The sequence below is a fragment of the Panthera leo genome, chromosome F3 (assembly GCF_018350215.1).
Source record: "Panthera leo isolate Ple1 chromosome F3, P.leo_Ple1_pat1.1, whole genome shotgun sequence".
Lineage (NCBI taxonomy): Eukaryota > Metazoa > Chordata > Mammalia > Carnivora > Felidae > Panthera > Panthera leo.
The window spans coordinates 33,553,011-33,574,631 of NC_056696.1; the positions used below are offsets into that span (position 1 = coordinate 33,553,011).

Sequence of the window (21,621 nt, forward strand, 5' to 3'; positions counted from 1 at the left end):
TTCCTCTTGTTCAGCAACTTTGGGGATCAGGAACTCATCTGGATCCTCAGAAACACTCCAGCCACCCCTATGTTTTTTTATCTATTCCTCCAGAATTAGATACATTGGTACTTACCTGGTCTGAATTCCTCATTCGCAGAATAGTAGTAGTAGGCCAAGAAGATCCCCAGAATGGGGGGGAGATATTTTTTCATAAAAGCCATCAGACACAGACCTGGCCCGAGGAGCCCTGTAGGACACACAGAGAGAACCTACAGAGCTTTCTACAACCTCCCAGTCAGGCAGCAGCCTCTGAATTGTGACATCAGGGACGGGGGAGGCTGGAGTAGTCTCAGGCAGTGCTAGCCAATTTCCCTGTCAGAGCAGCGATTGGCTTTGGGTGGGATCCCATTCGTCCCTGGCAGCCTGTGTGGTGGATTTCATAATGGACAATGTTTACTCCATTTCATTGAGCAAGAAGAGACTTCCAGATGGCCAAGCTCATGACTGTACAGGACTGGATTCCTGAACATCCCTACCCAGAGCCCATCTTCCTCTTAACACCATTTATGCCAAGAATCAACGGCCTTTCAAAAGTGGTACGTCAAAGGCATAGAGAAAGTGTGTGCGGGGCTTCTGGGGAAATGTGAGTAATAGCAAAACAAGCCAAATTCAAGCCAAATCTCACTCTTGGCCCCACCTCCCAGTCGGAAGCAATTAAAAATAACAGCACAAAACAGAAAAATAAGCTTAAGAAAAAAATGTGCACATTTGGGGGGGGGGGGGAAGCAAACAAGCCCTATAAGCCCCACACTCAAGTTCAATGAACAAGTATTACAACATCAAAGGGGAATGCAAGCCAGCCAGAACCCAGATGGCGGGAAACCCAAGACCAGTTCAAGACTCTCTCTCAGGCAAGTGCAACGGAACGTACACTTATTACTTTAACAGCAAATAAAGAAGAAATAATGAGTGCCAAAAAAAAAAAAAAAGGCACTAAGCTATTAAACTGGGTCTTGTAAATGCTATAGAGGCACAAGAACTGTAAAGATGCAAAGGAGAGGAGACCTGGTCCAGAAACAGAAGGAGTTAGCATTGTTGAAGCAAAATTTGCCCCCCCAAGGTCCACATCCGGCTAAAGACGGATCTAGTAACAATCAAAGGACCAGGGGAAAACCCCCTAGTAATTTAGAATGTGTCACAGAAATATAGAAATAACCACTTTGGTATGTCTGCAGCAAGAACTCAGTAAGGAACAATCCTCCAAGAAAGAATTTGAGAGATATTATTGTTGAGTTTTTCAACTTAAAAAAACAAACTAACCAACCATAAAAATTCTCTCATCACAGAGCAAACCCAAAATTCTGCAAATTACCAACAGAGCCAAGAAAAACCGCTTAAATGTTAGGATAAGAATGGGTATCTGTGTTTTGGGAGGATGAATATGGTTTGAGGGCAGGAGTTGGGGGCTCACACAAGATTAAGAGAAATTGACTTATGGCCACAAGTACAGTATGTGGAAACACTCGGTGAGTTTTCACTTCAGAGAAAGGGAAAACAATTTAAGACCCAGAGGAGATGAAATAATTTATCAACAAAGGCTCACAGCTGTGAAGTTCACATCCAAGAAACAGTGGCGATTTGACAACAGTTGAGGGCTAGCTAGAGCTCAAGGTTATGGAGGACAAAATAGAAAAAAAATATAAGAAGAAAATTCAAGTGGGAAATTACATTACATACTGACAGAATTCCAAGATATATATGCATCATTTTATCAGGGGCTTTATGCTGCCAAGACATGTTACATACTAGGCTCCATTTTCAACTCTAGAGGGAAGGAAATTGAAACATTTCATTTTTCTTAGTACCATCCTATTAATAGTAAAATTAGAGAATACAAGGAAAAATTGCTTTAAAATATGATGCTGAAGTGACAGAAAGATGGACAGATGAGGGAAGTTTATAGTCTGATTAAAAAAAAGACTTAAGGTACACTACAAAAAGCATACACTTAAAGAAAGCAAAAGTAATAACAAGTGAGATGGGGTTGATGGAACATAAAACAAATGCATCAACTGTTGCTGATTGTTGGCTAAATGAAAAAATGAAGTCCACATTGTGCTGCTTCAGAAGACACATTTAAACACAAACAGGCACACACAAAAACACACACAGACATTTTAATAATTAGCTATTGTGCTAGAAAATAAGGATACAAAGAAAGCTTTCAGTAATTTTTGTGAAATAGATGAAATAATTTTTAACCAATAAAATGCATTAATAAGAAATGAGGACACCATATAATGGTAGATGATACATTAAGTCTGAGCACTTCTTAAATTTTTTGGCCTCAGCATCCCTGCACAATCTTAAAAATTATTGAGGATCTCAATTTGTGCATAGAGGCATACTTAAGAGATATTGTGGATTCAGTTCCAGACCACCACAATAAAGCAAATGGTACAACAAAGTGAGTCAAATGAAGCACACACAAAAGCTATGTTTATACTATACTGTAGCCTATTTAGTATGCAATAGCCTTATGTCCAAAACATGTCTATGCCTTCATTAAAAAATACTTTACTGCTAAAAAAAAATGCGAACCATCATCTGAGTTTTTAGCTCCTTTTAATCTTTGTGCGGGTTGAGGGTTGTGCCTCAATATTGATGGCTGCTTACTGATCAGGGTGGTGGTTGGTGATGGTTGGGGTGGCTGTGGCAATTTCTTAAAATAGGACAACAATAAAGTTTGTCACATTGGTTGAATCCTTTTTCTCATGAATGATTTCTCTGTAGCATATCACACCATTTGATGGCATTTTACCCCCAGTAGAACTTCTTTCAAAATCGGAGTCAGTTCTCTCAAACCCTGCCACTACTTTACTATGTTTATGCAATATTCTAAATTTTTTGCTGTCATTTCAACAATCTTCATAGCATCTTCAGCAAAAGTATATTTTTGAAGAAACCACTTTGTTTGCTCATCTATAACAAGCAACTCCTCATTCATTAAGTATTCTCATGAGATTGTAGCAATTCACTCACATCTTCAGGCTCCACCGCTAATTGTAGTTCTCTTGCTGTTTCCACCACATCCGCAGTGACTTCCTCCACTGAAGTCTTTGAACCCCTCAATGTGATCCAATCAACTTCCAAACTCTTGTTAATGTTAATATTTGAACCTTTCCCCATAAATCATGAATGTTCCTAGTGGCATCTAGAATGTTTTGATTCTAGGTTTTCATTTTACTTTGCCGAGATTCATCAGAGGAATCATTGTCTATGGCAGCTATAGCCTTATGAAATATATTTCTTTAAAGCTTTTTTTTTTTAAGCGTATTTATTTGTTTTGAGAGAGAGCGAGCGAGCATGCGTGTATGAGCGTAGGGGAGGGGCAGAGAGAGGGAGACAGAGAATTCTTAGCAGGCTCCGCACTGTCAGCACAGAGCCCTACGCTACGCTCAAACTCACAACCTTTGAGATCATAACCTGAACTGAAATCAAGAGTCGGATGTTTGACTGAGACACCCAGATGTCCCTGATATGTATTTCTTAAGTAATAGAAAGTCAAAATTACTCCTTGATCCATGGGCTGCAGAATGGATGTGTTAGCAGGCATGAAAACAACATTAATCTCATTGTACATCTCCACAGAAGTCCTTGGGTGACCAGATGCATTGTCAATGAGCAGTAATATTTTGAAAAGAATTTTTTTTTCTCTCTGAACAGTAAGTTTCAACAGCGGGCTTAAGATATTCTGTAAATGGATGTGCTGTCATTCAGTCTTTTTTGTTCCATTAGTACAGCACAGGCAGAGTCGATTTAGCATAATTTTTAAGGACCCTAGGATTTTTGGAATGGTAAGTGAGCATTGGCTTCAACTTAAAGTCACTAGCTGCATTAGCCCTTAGCGAGAGAGTCAGCTTGTCCCTTGAAACTTTGAATCCCAGCATTGACTTTTCCTCTGTAGCGGTGAAAGTCCTAGATGGCATCTTCTTCCAATAGGAGGCTGTTTTGTCCACATAGAAAATCTGTTGTTTAATGTAGCCACCCTCATTAATTACCTTAGCTAGATCTTCTGGATCACTTGTTGCAGCTTCTACATCAGCACTGGCTGCTTCGCCTTGCAGTTAGTTTATGTTATGGAGACGGCCTCTTTCCTTAAACTTTATGAACCAACCTCTACTCCTTCTGCAGCTTCCTCACCTCTCAGCCTTCATAGAATTGAAGAGAGTTAGGGCCTTGTTCCTGAACAGGCTTTGGCTTAAAGGAAGGTTATGGCTGTTTGATCTTCTATCCAGACCACTTAAACTTTTTTCATATCAGTAATAAGGCTGTTTTGGTTTCTTATCATTTGTGTGTTCACTGGAGCAGCATTTTAAATTTTCTTCAAGAACCTTTCCCTTGTATTTACAACTGGGCTTGTATTTATAACTGGCACAAGAGCACTAGCTTTCAACCTATCTTGGCTTTTGACATGCCTTCTTCACTAAGGTGAATAATCTGTAGCTTTTGATTTAGTGTGAGAGATGCGCGCCTCTTCCTTTCCCTTGAACACTTAGAGGCCATTGTAGGGTGACTAGTTGGCCTCATTTCAGTATTGTTGTGTCTGAGGGAATAGGGAGGCCTGACAGGAGGGAGGGAAATGAAGGAACAGCCAGTTGGTGAGCAGTCAGAACACTATTTGTTGATTAAGTTTGCTGTCTAACGGCACAATTTATGGAGCCCCCAAAACAATTACAATACTAACATCAAAGATCACTGACCACAGATCACCATAACAAATATAACAATAATGAAAAAGTTTGAAATATTGTGAGAATTACCAAAGTGTAGCACAGAGACACAAAGTGAACAATATTGTGGTAGACTGACTCGATGCCGGGTTGCCACAAAACTTCAATGAATAAAAAGCCCAATATCTGCAAAGCACAAAAAGCAAAATGCGATAAAATCAGGTATGCCTACGTGTGGGTTTTACTGCTGATATTGTTGTATTAGAAATTTAGACCGAGAGGGTGCTTGGCTGGCTCAGTCAATAAGAGCATGCAACTCTTGATCTTGAGATCGTGAGTTCAAGCCCCATGTTGGATTGAGAGACTACTTACAAAATTAAAACAAAATAAGAATGGAGGATTCTTTAAAAGAAATTGAGACTGAGAATTTTAAAGAAAAATTTTTAATGTTCTATTTTATATTTGAGGAGAGAGAGAGAGAGCATGAGCAGGGAGGGGCAGAGAGTTGGAAACAGAATGTGAAGCAGGCTCCAGTGTCTGAGCTGTCAGCACAGAGCTCGATGAGGGGCTTGAACTCCTGAACAGTGAGACCATGACCTGAGCTGAATTCGGACACTTAACTGACTGAGGCACCCAGATGCCCCAAGAATTTTTTTTAAGTAAGCTCTGTGCCTAACATGGGGCTCGAACTCACACCCTGAGATCAAGTGTTGCATGCTCTACCCACTGAGCCAGCCAGACACCCCAAGACTGAGAATTTTTTTGAAACTCAAGAATACATAAGCATACATTGCTTTGTATTATCACACATCCTGTAGCCTCTAGAAAACTTGTGAAAGACTGACAAAGAAAGAAGGCAAATAATGTCTTAGTATGATTATGAAAATAGTGGACCTTTCAAACCTCCTTTCAAGAGGGTCTTAGGGATGCATTGGTGCCACACTTTGACCACGTTATGTAATAAACATTGATCCACGGTATGTCCATATTTTCATGCCTGGTTCTCTCATTAGCTTGTAAGCTCCTGGAGGATGTGGAGTGTGTCTTTTTATCTTTGTCTCTCTCCATCTCCCCCTAGCCTGGCTCCAAAATAGGCATTCAATGAACTTTGCTGTTTTAGTGTTTCCGAGGTGCTGCAACAATGAGAAAATTGCTATCTTTCTGCAGCCTGATTTAATCTAGAGAAATCACTGGGATTCAGCATTCTAGTTAGAACCTATCAGCCCCATTCCCTACTCCTCTTCTAGTGGTTCTCAACAAAGTTAAAAAAAAAAAAAAAAGACAAAAGGAAATATGACTGTTTCACCTAGCATTCGTTTTGAGTCAAATTTTCATCAGTCAAGTAAAGTTCCTTTCCCCGCCATGGCAACAAAGCTAGCTATCCACTCCAGTCCTTCATGCTGGCCCTCCTTTGTAATGCATCGACTATGTACACTTTAGAGCAGGCTTTCAATGAAATAGGTAAACACAAGCTGGAAATTTTCAAAAACTCAGAGTGGGTCTACTCAGCTGGAGGTGCATGTCCCAGCCCAGCCAGGAATTCTGATTTGATCATTCTCACCTGAATCAATGGCTCAAGAAATAACAAGGTGAGAAGATCACGGCATTGGATGGGAAAGGGACCATGAGGGATGGGCCAGATCCAGTAGGACTAAGAAGGGGGTGGCAAGACTGTGGGGAGGGGCAGCCAAAGAGGAATTTTCATGCATTTGGCATAAAATGTGGATCATGAAAGGTGCACCTGTCATTTCTGAGGCAGCAGCAGCTGTGGGGCTTTTCAGGACTGTTTAGTAGCTTTGTTAAGTGGCCTCTTCTTTTTGAAAACTAATCCTACCAGAGGTAGAGTGGGAAGATCTTAGAGTAAAAGGTGGTTGAACCCTCTCATTTTGGAGATTCTCCCTTTCCTGAGAAAATACTGTCAATACGCTGAGACAGGAAAGGACCTTAGCATAATATTAGAATGAATAAAATTCTCCCTTTCTCTACCCTTGCCACCTGCCTCATTCCAGTTTCTCAGTTCTGATTTTTTAGGAACTCCTAAGTCTATGCCATGGCTGCCAAAATCTGTTCCTAGCTATGGAAACAACCATCATTTTATATCATTCTATCTAATAACATGGGTTCCTCCCCACTCCCTCCTTTCTTTTCCTTCTCCTGCGTATCTAATGAGGTGTGGGGGAGGAGTTCTTTGTCAACCTTCTGCATGGCCCCACTCCTAATGGACAGATTTTCTCATTTTCTAACTAATGGAATCTCAAGATAGGGGCAAATGAACTAGAGATGGGATAAAGTGCCCTGTGTGTGTTTCCTGTCCTAACCTGTCATATCTGTGGCAGGGGAACTCTTGGGGCAGACTACCTGGAATCCATTTGTGTGGGAAAGCCAAGAGCCTCTTGGGAAAGAACAGGTACCTGATGAGACCCAGAGCATGGTCTGATCCCTGCCCCTCAGTGGGAGTGGGGCAGATACAATTCTAAACACGCTGCAGTTGCAGTTTTTCAGGTTTTTCTCTGGCCTAGCTCCCGTGGATTTGCATCTGAGCATGGAGGAGAGATAGGGCCCATCTACAGTAACTGAAAAAGTTACTCCCTGGAAACTTTGGTAAAACACTGGTAGCACGAGGAGCAGTGGAAGAGGCCCACACAGCTGAAATGGCTGACTCCAGCAAAGTCACCACATAGCTCACACAGTTTTGGCCCATCTAGCAGTTTTTTTCTTGGTCATTCAATCCAGCTTTGAGGAACACATCAAGATGGTATGGCAGCTTCAACTGGGTGAGTTTCTTTAGGGTGCCAGTGCCTTCAGCATTAGACAGAAGCCACTTCCCTTTGGTGGAAAGTAGGTTTGCCAAATTAGCAAATAGAAATACATGACACCAAATTAAATTTGAACTGCAGAATACATTTTTTGGAATATATATAATTAACAAATATATAAGAACCATGGATATATGTAAGCAACAAATACATTTTTGGGCTATGTATAATCTCAACTATTGTGTTAGGAGGGAAAAATTTTCCTATACCCTTTAAAGTTCTTCTAGCTGGTCTAAGAATGAAATTGACCTAAGACAGGTTAAAAGGAGAAAGTCAAAGAAAAGTTTAATAACATATATACCTCCTATATACATGGAAAAAACCCAGGAAAACTAACTCCCTGAAAAGGTGAAGCTGCACCCAAAATACCATCTCCAGCTAAAGACAAAAGATGGGGTGGGGGGGTCAGCTATGGGAAGTTCCTGGGAAAAGTACCATATTCAAGGGTAAGGTTGTTCTGTAGGTTTATATCTAAGCTTTCTCCATTGATAACAGTTTCTAGAGAATTAGACTCACCCCTCCTTCCTAGTATTGAGGCAGATACCCTTATAAATGGAGATTTCCCTTATACATATAAATGTCTCTTGCAAAAAGGTAACTTCTACTTGGTTTTCAGAGCTTCTCTTGTGTCTGCAGTTTATTAAAAATAACCAACTTAGAATAATCAATGTGCCCAAAAGGCATATCTTGGGGTGGTAAAATTTGCTTTCTTACAATTGAAAGGGATATACTTATACTAAAACTGTATTCATTGTTTATCTGAAATTCAGGTTCAACTGGGCATCCTGGGACTGGGAAACTGGGCCTTAGGTGTGGACAAAACATTCTTGATCATGGCTACTGATAGCAGAGGGCAGACTACCTCATCCACCCTCATACAATGAAACCCAGCAGTCTGGCCACAAACAGCCCCAAAAGGGCTCTTAGTAGCAAGGAGGAAAAGGGACAAACATGCCACATGGTGCCTGAGGGGAGATTTAATCTACTAACATTTATTTAGTACTTACTATGGGTCAGGTCCTATGAATGAAAAGCAAATAAAATGCTTTCTAAGCCTCAAAAGAAGACATACATGGAAGTAAATGAAATAAAGAGTTACCAGTGATATGATAGAAGTCTATGGTGGGGGCTGTGGAGGGTGGGAAGAATTTCTTCTGCTCTTCAAGGTCCTTCTAGCTGTACTAATCACGAAGTTAACATGAGATACATTAATGGGAGAAAATCAAGTTTGGTTTTGTATGTATGGGGAGTCCACACAGACATGGAATTCCAAAGACAGGCAACATGAGGCTTTATATGAGCTAAGGGGAGGGGTGGGGGTCTGAGGATACAAAGGGGAGGAAAAGCATTAGCAGGAGGGTGAAAGGAGATGTTTGGAAAACAAAGATTGCCCTGTTATGCAGATAAGTTTCTTAGGTAAAGAGGAATCTAATTTATAGCTCTCTTCCTGGTACAAGCAAACAGTTGAGGGGGAGACAAAGAGCTTTTCCTGGATTTTCAGGGTTTTGACTGCTTTGAACTCAAAATAATGTTCATGCCCAAGTGGCCCATCTTGGGGCAGTCTGCCCTTGGCCCCTGTAGTTCCCTCCTCTGAAACTTCCCTGACATTTCACACATTAAAAGTTGAGCTGGTAGATTCTCCTGGCTCATTGAACCAGTCCTGGCAATAAGTCAGTTTAGTTAAACTCATTTCAGGAGGTGGTAATTCAGGTGTGTCCTCAAAGTTAGGCCTATGGTTCAAGCAATTAAGCATTAAATAAGAGGCATTTCTATGGAAACAAAAGAAAAACAATGGCTAATGTTTGGATCAAGTTATAAACCAGTTTCTGAGTTTTGAGGGTAGAGAGTAGATTTCTAAATGTCAAGCTTGAAGCCTCTTTAGATAGTGTGAGAGCATCCAGTGACAGATTTTCCTGGTTTGTAGTTTGAATGTCTTTGGTGATATTTTTGCCCACAGAGCATGAAGATTGCCTATACATGAGCTGTTGTGGTGATTTCCCTCAAGTTTACATCAAGTTATTCATACTTAGTCAGGGCTTCAGGAAAAAGGGAATTTGTTTTTTTATTTTAGTGTTTTTATTTTTTAATTTTTTTAATGTTTATTCATTTTTGAGAGACAGAGAGAGACAGAGTGCAAGTGGGGGAGGGGCAGAGAGAGAGGGAGACACAGAATCTGAAACAGGCTCCAGGCTCTGAGCTGGCAGTTACAGAGCCCCATGTAGGGCTCAAACTCACAAACTGTGAGATCAGGACCTGAGCTGAAAGTCGGACACCCAACTGACTGAGCCACCCAGGTGCCCCAAAAAAGGGCATTTTAGATCTCAAATGACTCTAACTCAGGAAGTGGGAGAAAAATTGAAAGCACTGGTTTGGAGAGTTGTAGCCAGGCATTGGAAGATGCTGGAAGAAATCAGGATCTAGTCTAGTTTATAATGAACAGGACTAGAATCTAATATTTACTCAGGTCTGTTATTGAAACCTATTTTCTCTCTATAATCACCCCCATTTCTATCAAAGATAGCCAAATTAGTAATTCTCAAAATAAGTCTAGTTTCAAAAACAAACAAGCAAACAAAAACAACCCCACTTGGCCTGATTATTTACATAAGCTCAGCAAGAATAGCAGTTGACCACACAAGCCTGCTTTGGGGCACCTGGCTGGCTCAGTTGGAAGAGTATGTGACCCTTGATCTTGGAGTTGTGGATTTAAGCACCACAAGGACTGCAGAGATTATTTAAATAAATAAAACTTTAAAAAAATAAATAAAAATCTGCTCTGCTGTAAGTTTTCATAACAAGTATCTAGACTGTATTTTTAATAGTCTTTTGAGACCAGAAGCCAAGTCAAATACTTGCCATCAGACTTTGCCGGCAATACCTGTGGATTTGCGTTAATTCCTCTCTTCTTGAGGTACCCAAAATATCCTGAGGTTCCTCCTGAGGAAGTGAGTTTATTCACCTTGTAAGCTGCTGGAAACTCAGGCTGATATTTCCAAGGGGCTTTATTGGCTCCCTCATGTCAACCTTAGCTCCTTAAAGCTGTCTGGTCATATCTGAGTCTATGTGGGTCTCTCTGAAATATGACATTCCAGTCAAAGCCCTGGTAATATAACCAATGTTTCCAGTTGTATCTTATTATAAGGAGAACAGTTTCTTATTGCGCTTATGCAAATAAATATATTGCCATGAAAATATAAGAATACTCACTGAGAGGTTTTAAATTCTGGAGGGAGCCGGTAGGGAGGAAAAGATAAATGGTTCATTTCTGCTTCCAAAGGTATAATTATCACATTGCTATAGGTTACGTTTAAATTAACTTAGTTAGCTTAAGAGAAAAGGTTTCCTACTATCTAGAAAAGCAAAACATTGAAAAATGTCAGTGATATTTTAAACAAAAATTGTAAAAATTACAATGATCTTCTTTATTCAGTCTCAAGTTATTAATTCTTGCTCTGTTTTAATCCAGTTTTTCTACTAGTTCTGGAAATTCTTACCTCGTTCAATTTTATGATCTTAAAATTATCAGAAACTTGTACTCAGAGTTTTTTCTATGAGTCTCACTTAAGATGAAACACATTTGCAACAGCATGGGAGTAGAACAGTAACTGTAAATGACAAGACTTAAAAATGATCATGATTAAAGATCTGATTAGACTTAATTACAATGCAATTGACAGAGAAATTTGGTTATTTCTGTGAAACACAGCACTCCAAGATAATAACACGCCAGATTTCTAGGGGTTTCATACAACTTTTTAGAACACTTAGTTTAACAAAATATCTGCAAAATATACTCAAAATATCTACAAAAATATAACCCAAGAGGGCTTAGTATCACTTATTTGATAATGCTTCCCATGTAATTTGACATGCCAAATAAGCCTACTTAATTTAATTTCTCACAAAATCTTTGAAATGTTCCAGGAGGGCTCTGGAACACCTCAGTTAGATTGTGGTCCAAAGATTTCTTTCAGAATTTCATTTTGGGACGTATGTCAAAAAGTATGAAAAGATTTGAACATTTGATTAGATAGGATCATAAATTATTATGAAACAATATTTAATTATCTAATTAACCAAATCAACAATAGAAGATTTCAAAGGCAAATACAGAAAGTTAAATAGTTGTGAGCAAAATTTAGCTTTTTTAATATTAAGACTCAGTTTTCTTAAGTAATCAGACTTGATTAATGTAGGAAATTATTTGGCAAAAACAGAGTGCTTGTTTTCCAGGCAGATGACTTTAAAGGCAAAGAAAAACTTTTGTTTACAACTTCTTATTAAGAGCAGACCAATAGTTCAAGAAAACTTTGTCCTTTTACCAAAGAGAAAGACAAAATTGTAATTGTGCTTCAGTGTATTTTTAATATTAAGACTCATTTACTTACTTAAATTGATTCTAATCTTAGCCAGTACTAACCACACACGAAATTCCTTTCCAGATTCCTTTTTCATAAGCCTTCTGCAACGTTTAAAAAAATTTTTTTTAATGTTTATTTATTTTGAGAAAGAGAAAGACAGCAGGAGCAGGGGAGGGGCAGAGAGAGAGGGAGACACAGAACCCTAAGCAGGTTCCAGGCTTTGAGCTATCAGCACAGAGCCTAATGTGGGGCTTGAACTCGTGACCTGTGAGATCATGACCTGAGCTGGAGTCAGACACTTAACCAACTGAGCCACCCAGGCACCCCTGCAACATTTTACATTCAGATTTTGTCCTAAGTTTTCTCTCTTTAAATAACCAGTTTCACTTTAGGACAAAATTATTTTCTTTTCCCTCAACAAAAATGTATTCCCCTTCCTCATGCTTCTTTTTTTTCCTTTTATCCTCAAACACACATTCTTACTTTCCTTGCATACAAAGTTGTTTCCTTTATTATTTTCAGTAGTCTTAATTATATTTATTAAAAATTTTCTCTTAGAAATCTTGACTTCTAAGGAAAACTAAGTAGTAAGCAATTTGTGAACTATCTGTTATGCCAATATTCTTTAGATTGGCAAATTTATGAATACATTTTGTAATTCCTAGAAATGTGTGGTTTTTCATAGTACAATCTTTCAATAATGCACAAACCATGTTTATTAACAGACCTGAATTTATCTTTAGTTTCTCTGTAATATGACAGAAGTAGATAAGCCTATGTTCAGTACTTAATGTTTTATTATTTTGTCTTATTTGGAAATGATGTAGATATTTAATAATTTTACAACTTATCATTTAACTTAGCAAAACTTTATAAAGTTCCATGTTACAAAAGATTTAGGAAGCTACTTAAAAGTTTACCTACAGACCTTCTTATCTTATTTACATCTATTCAATTTACTTGTTCTTAACAATTATGTTTAGATTACTTGCAAAACATTATGAGGTATTAGACAAAGTCAATGATTATTTGAAGATTTTTTTCTTTTGACAAATTTTGCAACAGAGATATAACATGAACTTATTTGACTTTCAGTAAATATAGATGGAATAAAGGTTTTACACTTAATGCTGATAACTTTAAAGACATGTCTGTTTTAATTAAACCAACAACTTTAAATAGCTTTTTAATACTGAATATTTTCCCAGATCATATGAACTTGAAAAACATTTGGGTTAGTTTCTCTTAATGAGTTTTAGATTGTCCAGTTTTTGCAAATGCTGGCCTTCAAGCCAACTAAAAGAGGTCTTTTGCAAATTAATTTTAGCAATACCACCTAGAGGTAGAGAAAATATCTCATATTTGCGACATATATGGACAGACACTCAGATACAAACAAAATCTTACAGCTTTCTTTTTGCTAATATTTGTGGAGAGGACATAAAGACCCATTTTGTTTTAAAAAGTTTATTTATTTATTTTGAGAGAGAGCAGGCATGGGAGGGATGAGGGTGGGGTGAGGGGGGTGGGGGGAGAGGAGAGAATCCCAAGCAGGCTCCAAGCTGTCAGCCTGGAGCCCAGTGTGGGGCTCCATCTCATAAACTGTGTGATCATGACCTGAGCCAAAATCAAGAGTCGGATGTTTAACTGACTGAGCCACCCAGGCACCCCAAGACCCAATTTTTAAAATAACTCTCCCTTCCTTTCTTTTTCTTTCTTTCTTTCTTTCTTTCTTTCTTTCTTTCTTTCTTTCTTTCTTTCTTTCTTTCTCCTTCCTTCCTTCCTTCCTTCCTTCCTTCCTTCCTTCCTTCCTTTCTTTTTTTTCCTTATAAAAAATTCTCTAAAGTTTATATTTCAAAGAATGGCTCTTCTGTCCTAGGGAAGGGGGTGTGTGGAAGGGGGTGGTGGTGGTTAGAAAATTTGCATCACAAAGGCATAGAGTAAGTATCCAAGTTTTCTCCAAGGTGGAGATCAGAGCATAAGTGCCTATTATCAGAGGTGCTTGGAGTCTTGGCACAAGAGCCATTTTAGCGGTTTTTATTTCAAAAAGGCCTCCCCCACTCCCTTTATTTCCCTTCAGTCTCAGGTGATGATGGACTGTATTTACTGTTTGAAGACATGGTAATACTTATAATTTTTAGGGACAGAGAAAGAATGCAAAAGTGTTTTTTCTCCTCACATTTCAGGGTAGTTGTTATCAAAAATTTACTTTTTTTTTTTTTGAGTACAGGAGAATTTTGTTCCAATATTCTGTTTATAATATCTACAAATATTTTGAGAGGAATAGGCAAGGCTTGGGGATTAGTAAAGATGGGAGGGCTTGACTTGTTTCTAGAGTTGCATTTCTGGTTTTGTAGAGATTTGTAAAACAAAGGTCCTTGTTTCTAATCCCCCAAAGAACTGGATTACAGCCTGAATATCAAGGGACTAGCCTGCCTTTTTAACTAAATTTGCTTCGTTCTATTAGGGGGATTTTTAACTAAAACTGAGAATCAAAAGATTTGTGCCCTTGTATAAAGTATTTTGGCTTCTATTAGTCCCTCGTATTAGTCTTTTGAGATCATGTGTAGGAGGGCTCAGGAGAAATTTGGGGTCCTGTTTCCTCTGTTAAAAGGGAGGTTGTGAATACTCATGAACCAATTCCTCTCTAAAGTTAGTAAAATATTCTGGGGAAAAAAAGGGCTTTATAATTTAAGAGATCTGTTGCTGTCTAGGGGAAAGAATTCTTCTGCAGTGGGGGACCTAGGGTACACCTGTAAAGGACATTGCACAGGAATGCCTACAGCTGGCAGATCCTGATTACAGATCCCTGGGAGGTAGGATCAAAGCCAACCTCACTGCCAGTCTTGGGTGCTTTTGTTACATTCATTTCCTGGCATTCAGCATTTACATGAGCAACCTGTATTCTTTGAACCTAGAGAATAGGCTGGTGTGCTCTCTCTACATCTTGTAAGGAAACAGAAATTAAAACGGGGAGATTTTAGGAAACTGTACATTGGATGTGGACATTTATTTTTGTTTTAATTTCTAATTAAATTTGTCTAATTTCTGTGCTTTAATCTTGTCAAACGAGTCCTTAGGCTAGTTATTATACTAATAAGTCAATTGAGAACTCTCTATAAAGAATATTTTTCTTTTAAATATAGCCAATTTAGGGGCACCTGGGTGGCTCAGTTGGGTAAGTGCTCGACTCTTGATTTCAGCTCAGGTCATGATCTCATGGTTTGTGAGTCTGAGCCCTGCATTGGGCTCTTTGTTGACAGCACAGAGCCTGCTTGGGATTCTCCCTCCCTCTCTCTCTGCCCCTCCTCCACCCCCTCTCTTTCTCTCTCACTCTGTCAAAATAAATAAATAAACTTAAAAAAATAAATATAGCCAATTTAAAGGATCCATCGTCCAGCCATTGAGGAGTAGAATCTATTTATTAATAGCAACTCAAACCAATAAGCCTTTTAATGACTTAACTAATGACACAAAGGCATTCAAAGAGGGCATAGATGATGTAGTCCCCATGATACAAAAGGTTACTTCCAAGATTAGTCTAAGAAAGCAAAGGTCTTCATTGCACAGGCAGTAAGGACGGTGTGCTGAAAATGGTGTCTCTGGTCTCCCACAAAATCACAGACCACTAATCTGTGACACCAGGGAGGTGCTACTGGAATGAGACTTTCCAGCATTAATAAGCAATGATGGTTGAGAGGACAGAGGTTCCTATGGGCTAAAGCCTCTCATGACTAACACCACTGACAAGGCCTGGGGTGAAAGGTGGGGAGAGAGAGAGTGTCAGAGTTAGATTCCCAGTCATTTCGACTGGCCATCAAGGTACACCCTGGTCAGTGCACCCTCTGGATGACAGAGACCAAAGGGAATATTCTCACTGGTCACAAAGCCCAGCTCTTAAGACATAGAACAAGACAAAAGGAAAAATCTCATATGTACCTTAACAGCTTTAGCTAAAGCCTTGAGTCTGGAGCCATACTAATAATACCTAGGAGAGATGTGCCACAGGGTTGGGGACTATGTGCTGTTTTATAGTGTACCTCATTGCAAGGAAGTTGCTGAGTGACCATGTCAATCTCACTCATTCTATGATCAGTCTGGGAATCTTCTTGAGGTGGCAAGCACTCTAACAACTTTTAAATGTTCAGCCTGTGCCCACCAATTTTGTGGCTTTGGCTTCTAAGATGTCCCATAGCAATTGCCATTAAGTTATGTGCATATTAACCCATGGTAAAATTTGTCTAAATAGATGTTGGTCTGGTGTGAACTGTGAACTCACCAGTCTGTGAGGCTGGCTCCAACAGCAGACTTGTACGGTCTATGCCTGTGTTCTGCCCTATGGTAACTCCTTCTTATGACAAAGGACAGAAAGGATACAAAGAAGAACAAAGACCATCTCTGGAAGGAAACAGATAAGTAACTAAAGAGTAGTCTACCAAATTTAACCAGAGTTGCTAGACCCAAGGAACTTGTTCCACAGATATTTTCTTCTGCTAACCTAAATTTAGAAAGAGAAGAAATGGACTCACCACTCTCACTCCATCAGACTCTGCAGATAGAGATTCTGGGGAACTGACATGGTAAGAAATCTTACCTCTCCCAGCTGTATGTCAGATGTCCCAGGATCTCTGAGCAGCAGGAGTGTCTGGGGTGAGTAGTGTCCAGAGAATGAAAGTATCCTGCTGACTATGGCAGCTGTTGGGAAGGGAGAATTTTCTCTGCCCTTCAAGGTCCTTCTACTGGACTAAGAATCAAACTGACAGGATACAGAGTAACGGAAAATCAAATTTAGTTTCAGGCATACAATGAATCCACACAGACATGGAATTCCAAAGATAATCAGGCTTCAATGAGCTAAGGAGAGTTGTAGGGGCCTAAGGGTACCAAAGGGAGAAAGACCAGGAAGGTAAAAGGAGATGTTTAGAAAACAAAGGTTGCCCTGTTATGCAGATAAATTTCTTAGGTAAAAAGGAATCTCATTTATAGCTCTCTTTCTGGTACAAGCAGGCAGTGAAGGGGAAGATAAAGAACTTTTCCTGCATCTGCTGGGTTTTGATTGCTTGTAACTCAAAATAATGTTCATGCCAAAGTAGCCCATCTTGGGGTGGCCTGCCCTTGGAGTCCCAAGGGCATAAAGAAGGAAATATGCTGTTCCATGTGGGCGATGGGCAAGTAGGCAAGGCTTCAGAGGCAAGGTTAACCTTGATTCATATCGAAACAAGAGGAGGAATGCTGCAGGCAAATGAGGAAGGGTAAGCATGGACACTGAGTTGGGTTCCTGGAGTGTGTGTGGGAGAGGGGAGGGCTGGTTTGTAGAACATTCTATGCAGAGGAAGCTGTGTGAGAAAACAGAAGGAGATGTGAAAGAGAATGGCATGTTTGGGAAACCGCAAAGGATCCCATATGGCAAGATCACTGAATTTAAGAGGTGTGGGGTTTTGTGGTTAGAGATCTGCCTGGAGAAGTAAGCAGGAATCACATCTTTGAGAGCCTTGGATATCTACTGCTGGAATCTGTAGTTGTGGCCACTTCCAGACTTGGAAACTCTGCACCCTGGGGTCTCTTTGTCCTTCTTCCAGAGCTCTATTTACTGGCCTTTTGTATTCCCTCATTGCTTTATGTCAAAAATTCTGGGTCCCCTACACTCCTCAGGCTCATCAATCTGGTCTCACTCCCTCCATCAACACGTCACTCCTTCTGCATGCTATGCCTGATCCTCTGGAGGCTTTTGGCCTCCTGGAGCTATGGCCGGCAATGTTCTTGGGCTCCCCAGCCCTGCTAGATTTTTCTACCATGACTTCTACTGGTTGGTTCTGTTTATACTTACCTGAGTTCTCAGTAGCCTTTCTTCACTGCCCCAAAGCATCTTTTTCCCTTGGATTCTGTCTATTTATATTTTCTGGGCTTCCTTCCTACTTCTCTCACTGCTTCTTCTCAGTGTTCTCTGTAGGCTTCCCTTCCCTTTTGGATTCCTTGAATTTTCAAGTTGGCCTTGATTCTGTTTTCACTCTTTCCTTCTCTCTCTTCCCTAGGAGATTTCCCTCACCTCTATGGCTCCAATTGGGAGCCATAGAACCTCCAGTTGGGGTTCTATGTTCATGAATCTTAAAATTCTCTATCTCCTGTGCAGCACTGCCTCCTAAGCTTCAGGTGGTATAACCAACTGTTAACTCAACCTTGCCTTTATAATGCCTCCTAAATACCTCAAACTCAACATGCTAAAACTGACCTGATTTTTTTTAAACATCTTTTTTAAGCATAATTTATATGCCAGAAAATCATCCTGTGGTAAGTGTACAATTCAACAATTTTTAATAAATTTGCCAAGTTGGGAAACCATCACCTTGACAGAAATTTTAGGACATTTCCATCATCCCAAAAAGATTCCTCTTACCCATTTGCAATTACTCTCTGTTCCTATCCCCAGCTCCATGCAGCCAGCAATCTTCTGTCTTTCATATTAGTGGAATCACATGCTATATGACAGACACAATGTCTGACTTCTTTGACTTTAGCATAATGTTTTTGAGCTTCACCCATATTGTGGCATGTATCAATACTTTGTTCCTTTTCATTGCCAAATCATATTTCATTATATGGGTATGCCACGTTTTGTTTATCTATTCACCAATACAGATGTCTGGAATTTTCCACTTTTTGGCTATTATGAATAAGTGCTTCTGTAAACATTGGTGGGGAAATCTTTGTCTAGACACGTTTGTATTTCTCTTGGGTATATACCCTGGAAGGAGTGCATTGCTGGGTTGTATGGAAAATTTATGTTTAACTTTAAGAAACTGCTAAACTATTATGACTTAGCTATTTTTTATTTATCATATCCTAGGGATCTCTATTTCAATGAATGGCTACACCATTCATCCAATGAATACTCCAGAACCTTGGAACTCCTTCTTTACTCCTCCTTGTCCATATCCCTAAATTCCATTTCTCATCAAGTCTACTCAACTCTACTTCCTAAGTGTCTCTAGACCTATCTTCCAATTTTCACCTTTACTATGAGCATCCTAACTCAGGCCACTGTTATTTTCTGCTTTAGGAATCTCCTCATTCTGTCTATCTCACCTCTAATCTATTTATTTAAAAAGAAAGGCTGTGAAACATTTGATGTGCACAAAAAACAAAGAAACCATAAATAACTTATGAAGCTTAATAATAGAGTGAAAGCCTTATGGGCCTACCATCAACATAACCATTGCTAACACTTGACCACTGCCAACACTGTGGATGTGCCCTGTGGGCTCTACTCCACCCAGTTCTTCTTCAGTGACTCCCTGTTGTTCTTAGGATAAAGTCCAAACTCACTATTTTATCTTTGTAAGTTCTTCATAAGTTTTGAAATCCTTTCCCAGGGGCCCCTTATCACCACCCCCCAATTCTTTTCCTTAAGTTTCCACCCTTCAAAATCAGTGACCTCCCTGCCCTCCCTTAGACCAGGTAAGGGGCTCCCCAAACACTGGGCATTTCTCTTATCATGGCTCCCATCACGGTATTCACAGGTGCTCATTTGCCTGTTTTTCCCAAAACCTAGCTCTGGGACAACAGAGGCCTGGTCTGTCTTGCCATTATAGCTCTAGTATTGAGCATGCTGTTTGGCACACAGTATGTACTCAGCATTTTTTAATGTTTTTTTTTTTTATTTTTTTAATGTTTATTTATTTCTGAGACAGAGAGAGACAGAGCATGAGTGGGGGAGGGGCACAGAGCCCGACGCGGGGCTCGAACTCACAGACCGCGAGATCATGACCTGAGTGGAAGCTGGACGCTCAACCGACTGAGCCACCCAGGCGCCCCAGCATTTTTTAATGTTTAAAGGAAAGTGACTTCTATACATCCAGATAAAGATGGCTGGTAGGTATTTGGTGCTCAAGAGAAAGGTCTAGGCCAGAGATGTAGATTTGGGAGAATTAAATCTTGTAAGTTAAAATGGAAACCGTAGGAATAAATGAGACCATGAGGGAGAGGATGAAGAATAAAAGGGGGGACAGTACACTAATGTTTATGGGTTAGGCAGAAGAGGAGAGCCAGTGAAGGAGGGCAAGAAGAAATAGGGAGCAGGAGGACCTGAGAGAACAGGGGCAGAGGGTCTCAATGAGATGGGAGAGGTCACAGCCTTGAAGCTCTGGGAAGTCAAGGAAGACGCTAAGTGGCAAAATACCTTGAGTCTTGCATATGAGAATCCCTGGAGACGGTGTCAGAGGGTTCTGAGGAGCTAAAGCCAGGATGCTATGGGTTGGAGAATAAGGAACATGAAGAAACACCCTGTTTAGTGTGAGCCTGGGGGTACTTTTGAGGAGCTTGAGAAGTATGCAGATCTGAAGGAAGATTCTGGTTGTTAGGATGGCAATGAGTTAAGCTTTCATTCAAATGTTTTCGAGCACGTTCCCTGTGCCAGACACTGTGTTAGGTTGAGCATATGTTCACCTTATGGGAAAGATACAGGAGTCCACAGACAGGTATGATTTACACAGCTCTGAAAAAGGGGACTCGAGGAAGCACAGTGAGGGTGGATAGTGAACCTGTGTCTTCTGCTTCCAAATTCAGTGGGCTCTTCAGTCTAAGATGTTCCTTCCCTTCGATTTTTGGGAGGCAGATGGATGTGGCCTTCCATATCTCTTGGGGGAGGAGGAGGAAGAAGGTGGGGAGAAAAACTCCTCAAGGTCTCCTTTTCCTCAGGCTTGACCACAAATGTACCTCTCACTGTCATTTCTGCCTCTCCTGCTCCCTCCTGATCTTTATTTTTTTTTTTTTTAATTTTTTTTTCAACGTTTTTTTATTTATTTGTGGGACAGAGAGAGACAGAGCATGAACGGGGGAGGGACAGAGAGAGAGGGAGACACAGAATCGGAAACAGGCTCCAGGCTCTGAGCCATCAGCCCAGAGCCTGACGCGGGGCTCGAACTCACGGACCGTGAGATCGTGACCTGGCTGAAGTCGGACGCTTAACCGACTGCGCCACCCAGGTGCCCCCCTCCTGATCTTTAAATATCCACACAAGTAAGGCAAGAAAGTCTTTCCCAGGTTGGGTGAATTTTCCATTTTCTGTCCGACAGGAAGGTTCCTGAAGTATGAGGCTTGGAAACCACCCAGGGAAAATGACCTCACAGGAATGGAAGGAGTTTCTCGGTTTAGGATGCTAAGAGTTTTAACAGGCTTCTGCCAGCAGAGGGAGCCCCAGGGTTGGGAGAGGAGGATCCGACAGCAGTGTTTAAAATGGGATGGGGAACTCGTTTCTGGCAATGTTTTTAGCAGTCTGGAGGTATTTATGCATTAAGTTCAGATAAAAGGGGATGAAAGCGGGAAGGAGGGAGGGAGGAAGAGACACTCATAACACACTTGCATATACACAGAAACAGTCACACAGACACACACAAAAAAACACCGTATAACCCCCGCCCCCTCACCCCTCCCTACACGCACTCACAATTTAGGCTCTAGTCCAGTGGTTCCTGAACCCTGCCGTGCAACTGGATCATCTGGGGAAACTAAGGGCAGATTTCCAGGCCTCCTCAAGGCCGCTTCAATCAGAAGCATCAAGGGCGCGACCTAGGAATCTGTATTTTTACAAAGCTCCCCAGGCGATTCTGAAGTAAATGTGGACAGACTGGTGAGCTGCTCTGGTAATTAGGTAAATACTTTAACTATAGCTCGTTCAGAGATTTAATTTAATGGCTCCAGGCATCAACATGTTGACTGCTAGATCGAATGTAA

General features: G+C 40.4%; 2 protein-coding genes across 6 annotated transcripts in view; one reads left to right on the top strand and one right to left on the bottom strand.

Moving 5' to 3' along the window:
* The window catches only part of HSD11B1 (hydroxysteroid 11-beta dehydrogenase 1), a 45,039-nt gene extending 28,414 nt beyond the window's left edge, over positions 1-16,625 (bottom strand). Inside the window, exons 1-2 of one of the 5 annotated variants that reach the window (XM_042925921.1) lie at positions 16,422-16,625; positions 116-229 (exon numbers count right to left, since the gene is read on the bottom strand). In XM_042925921.1, the coding sequence (XP_042781855.1) occupies positions 116-203 (88 nt within the window). In that variant the 5' untranslated portion in view covers positions 204-229; positions 16,422-16,625. Of the gene's footprint in view, positions 1-115; positions 756-16,171; positions 16,319-16,421 lie in introns of those variants that run through there. The other 4 variants (XM_042925919.1, XM_042925920.1, XM_042925922.1 and 1 more) reach the window with 4 other exon arrangements.
* Positions 1-21,621, top strand: part of LAMB3 (laminin subunit beta 3) — a 163,138-nt gene that overhangs the window by 64,784 nt on the left and 76,733 nt on the right. The window lies entirely within an intron of this gene.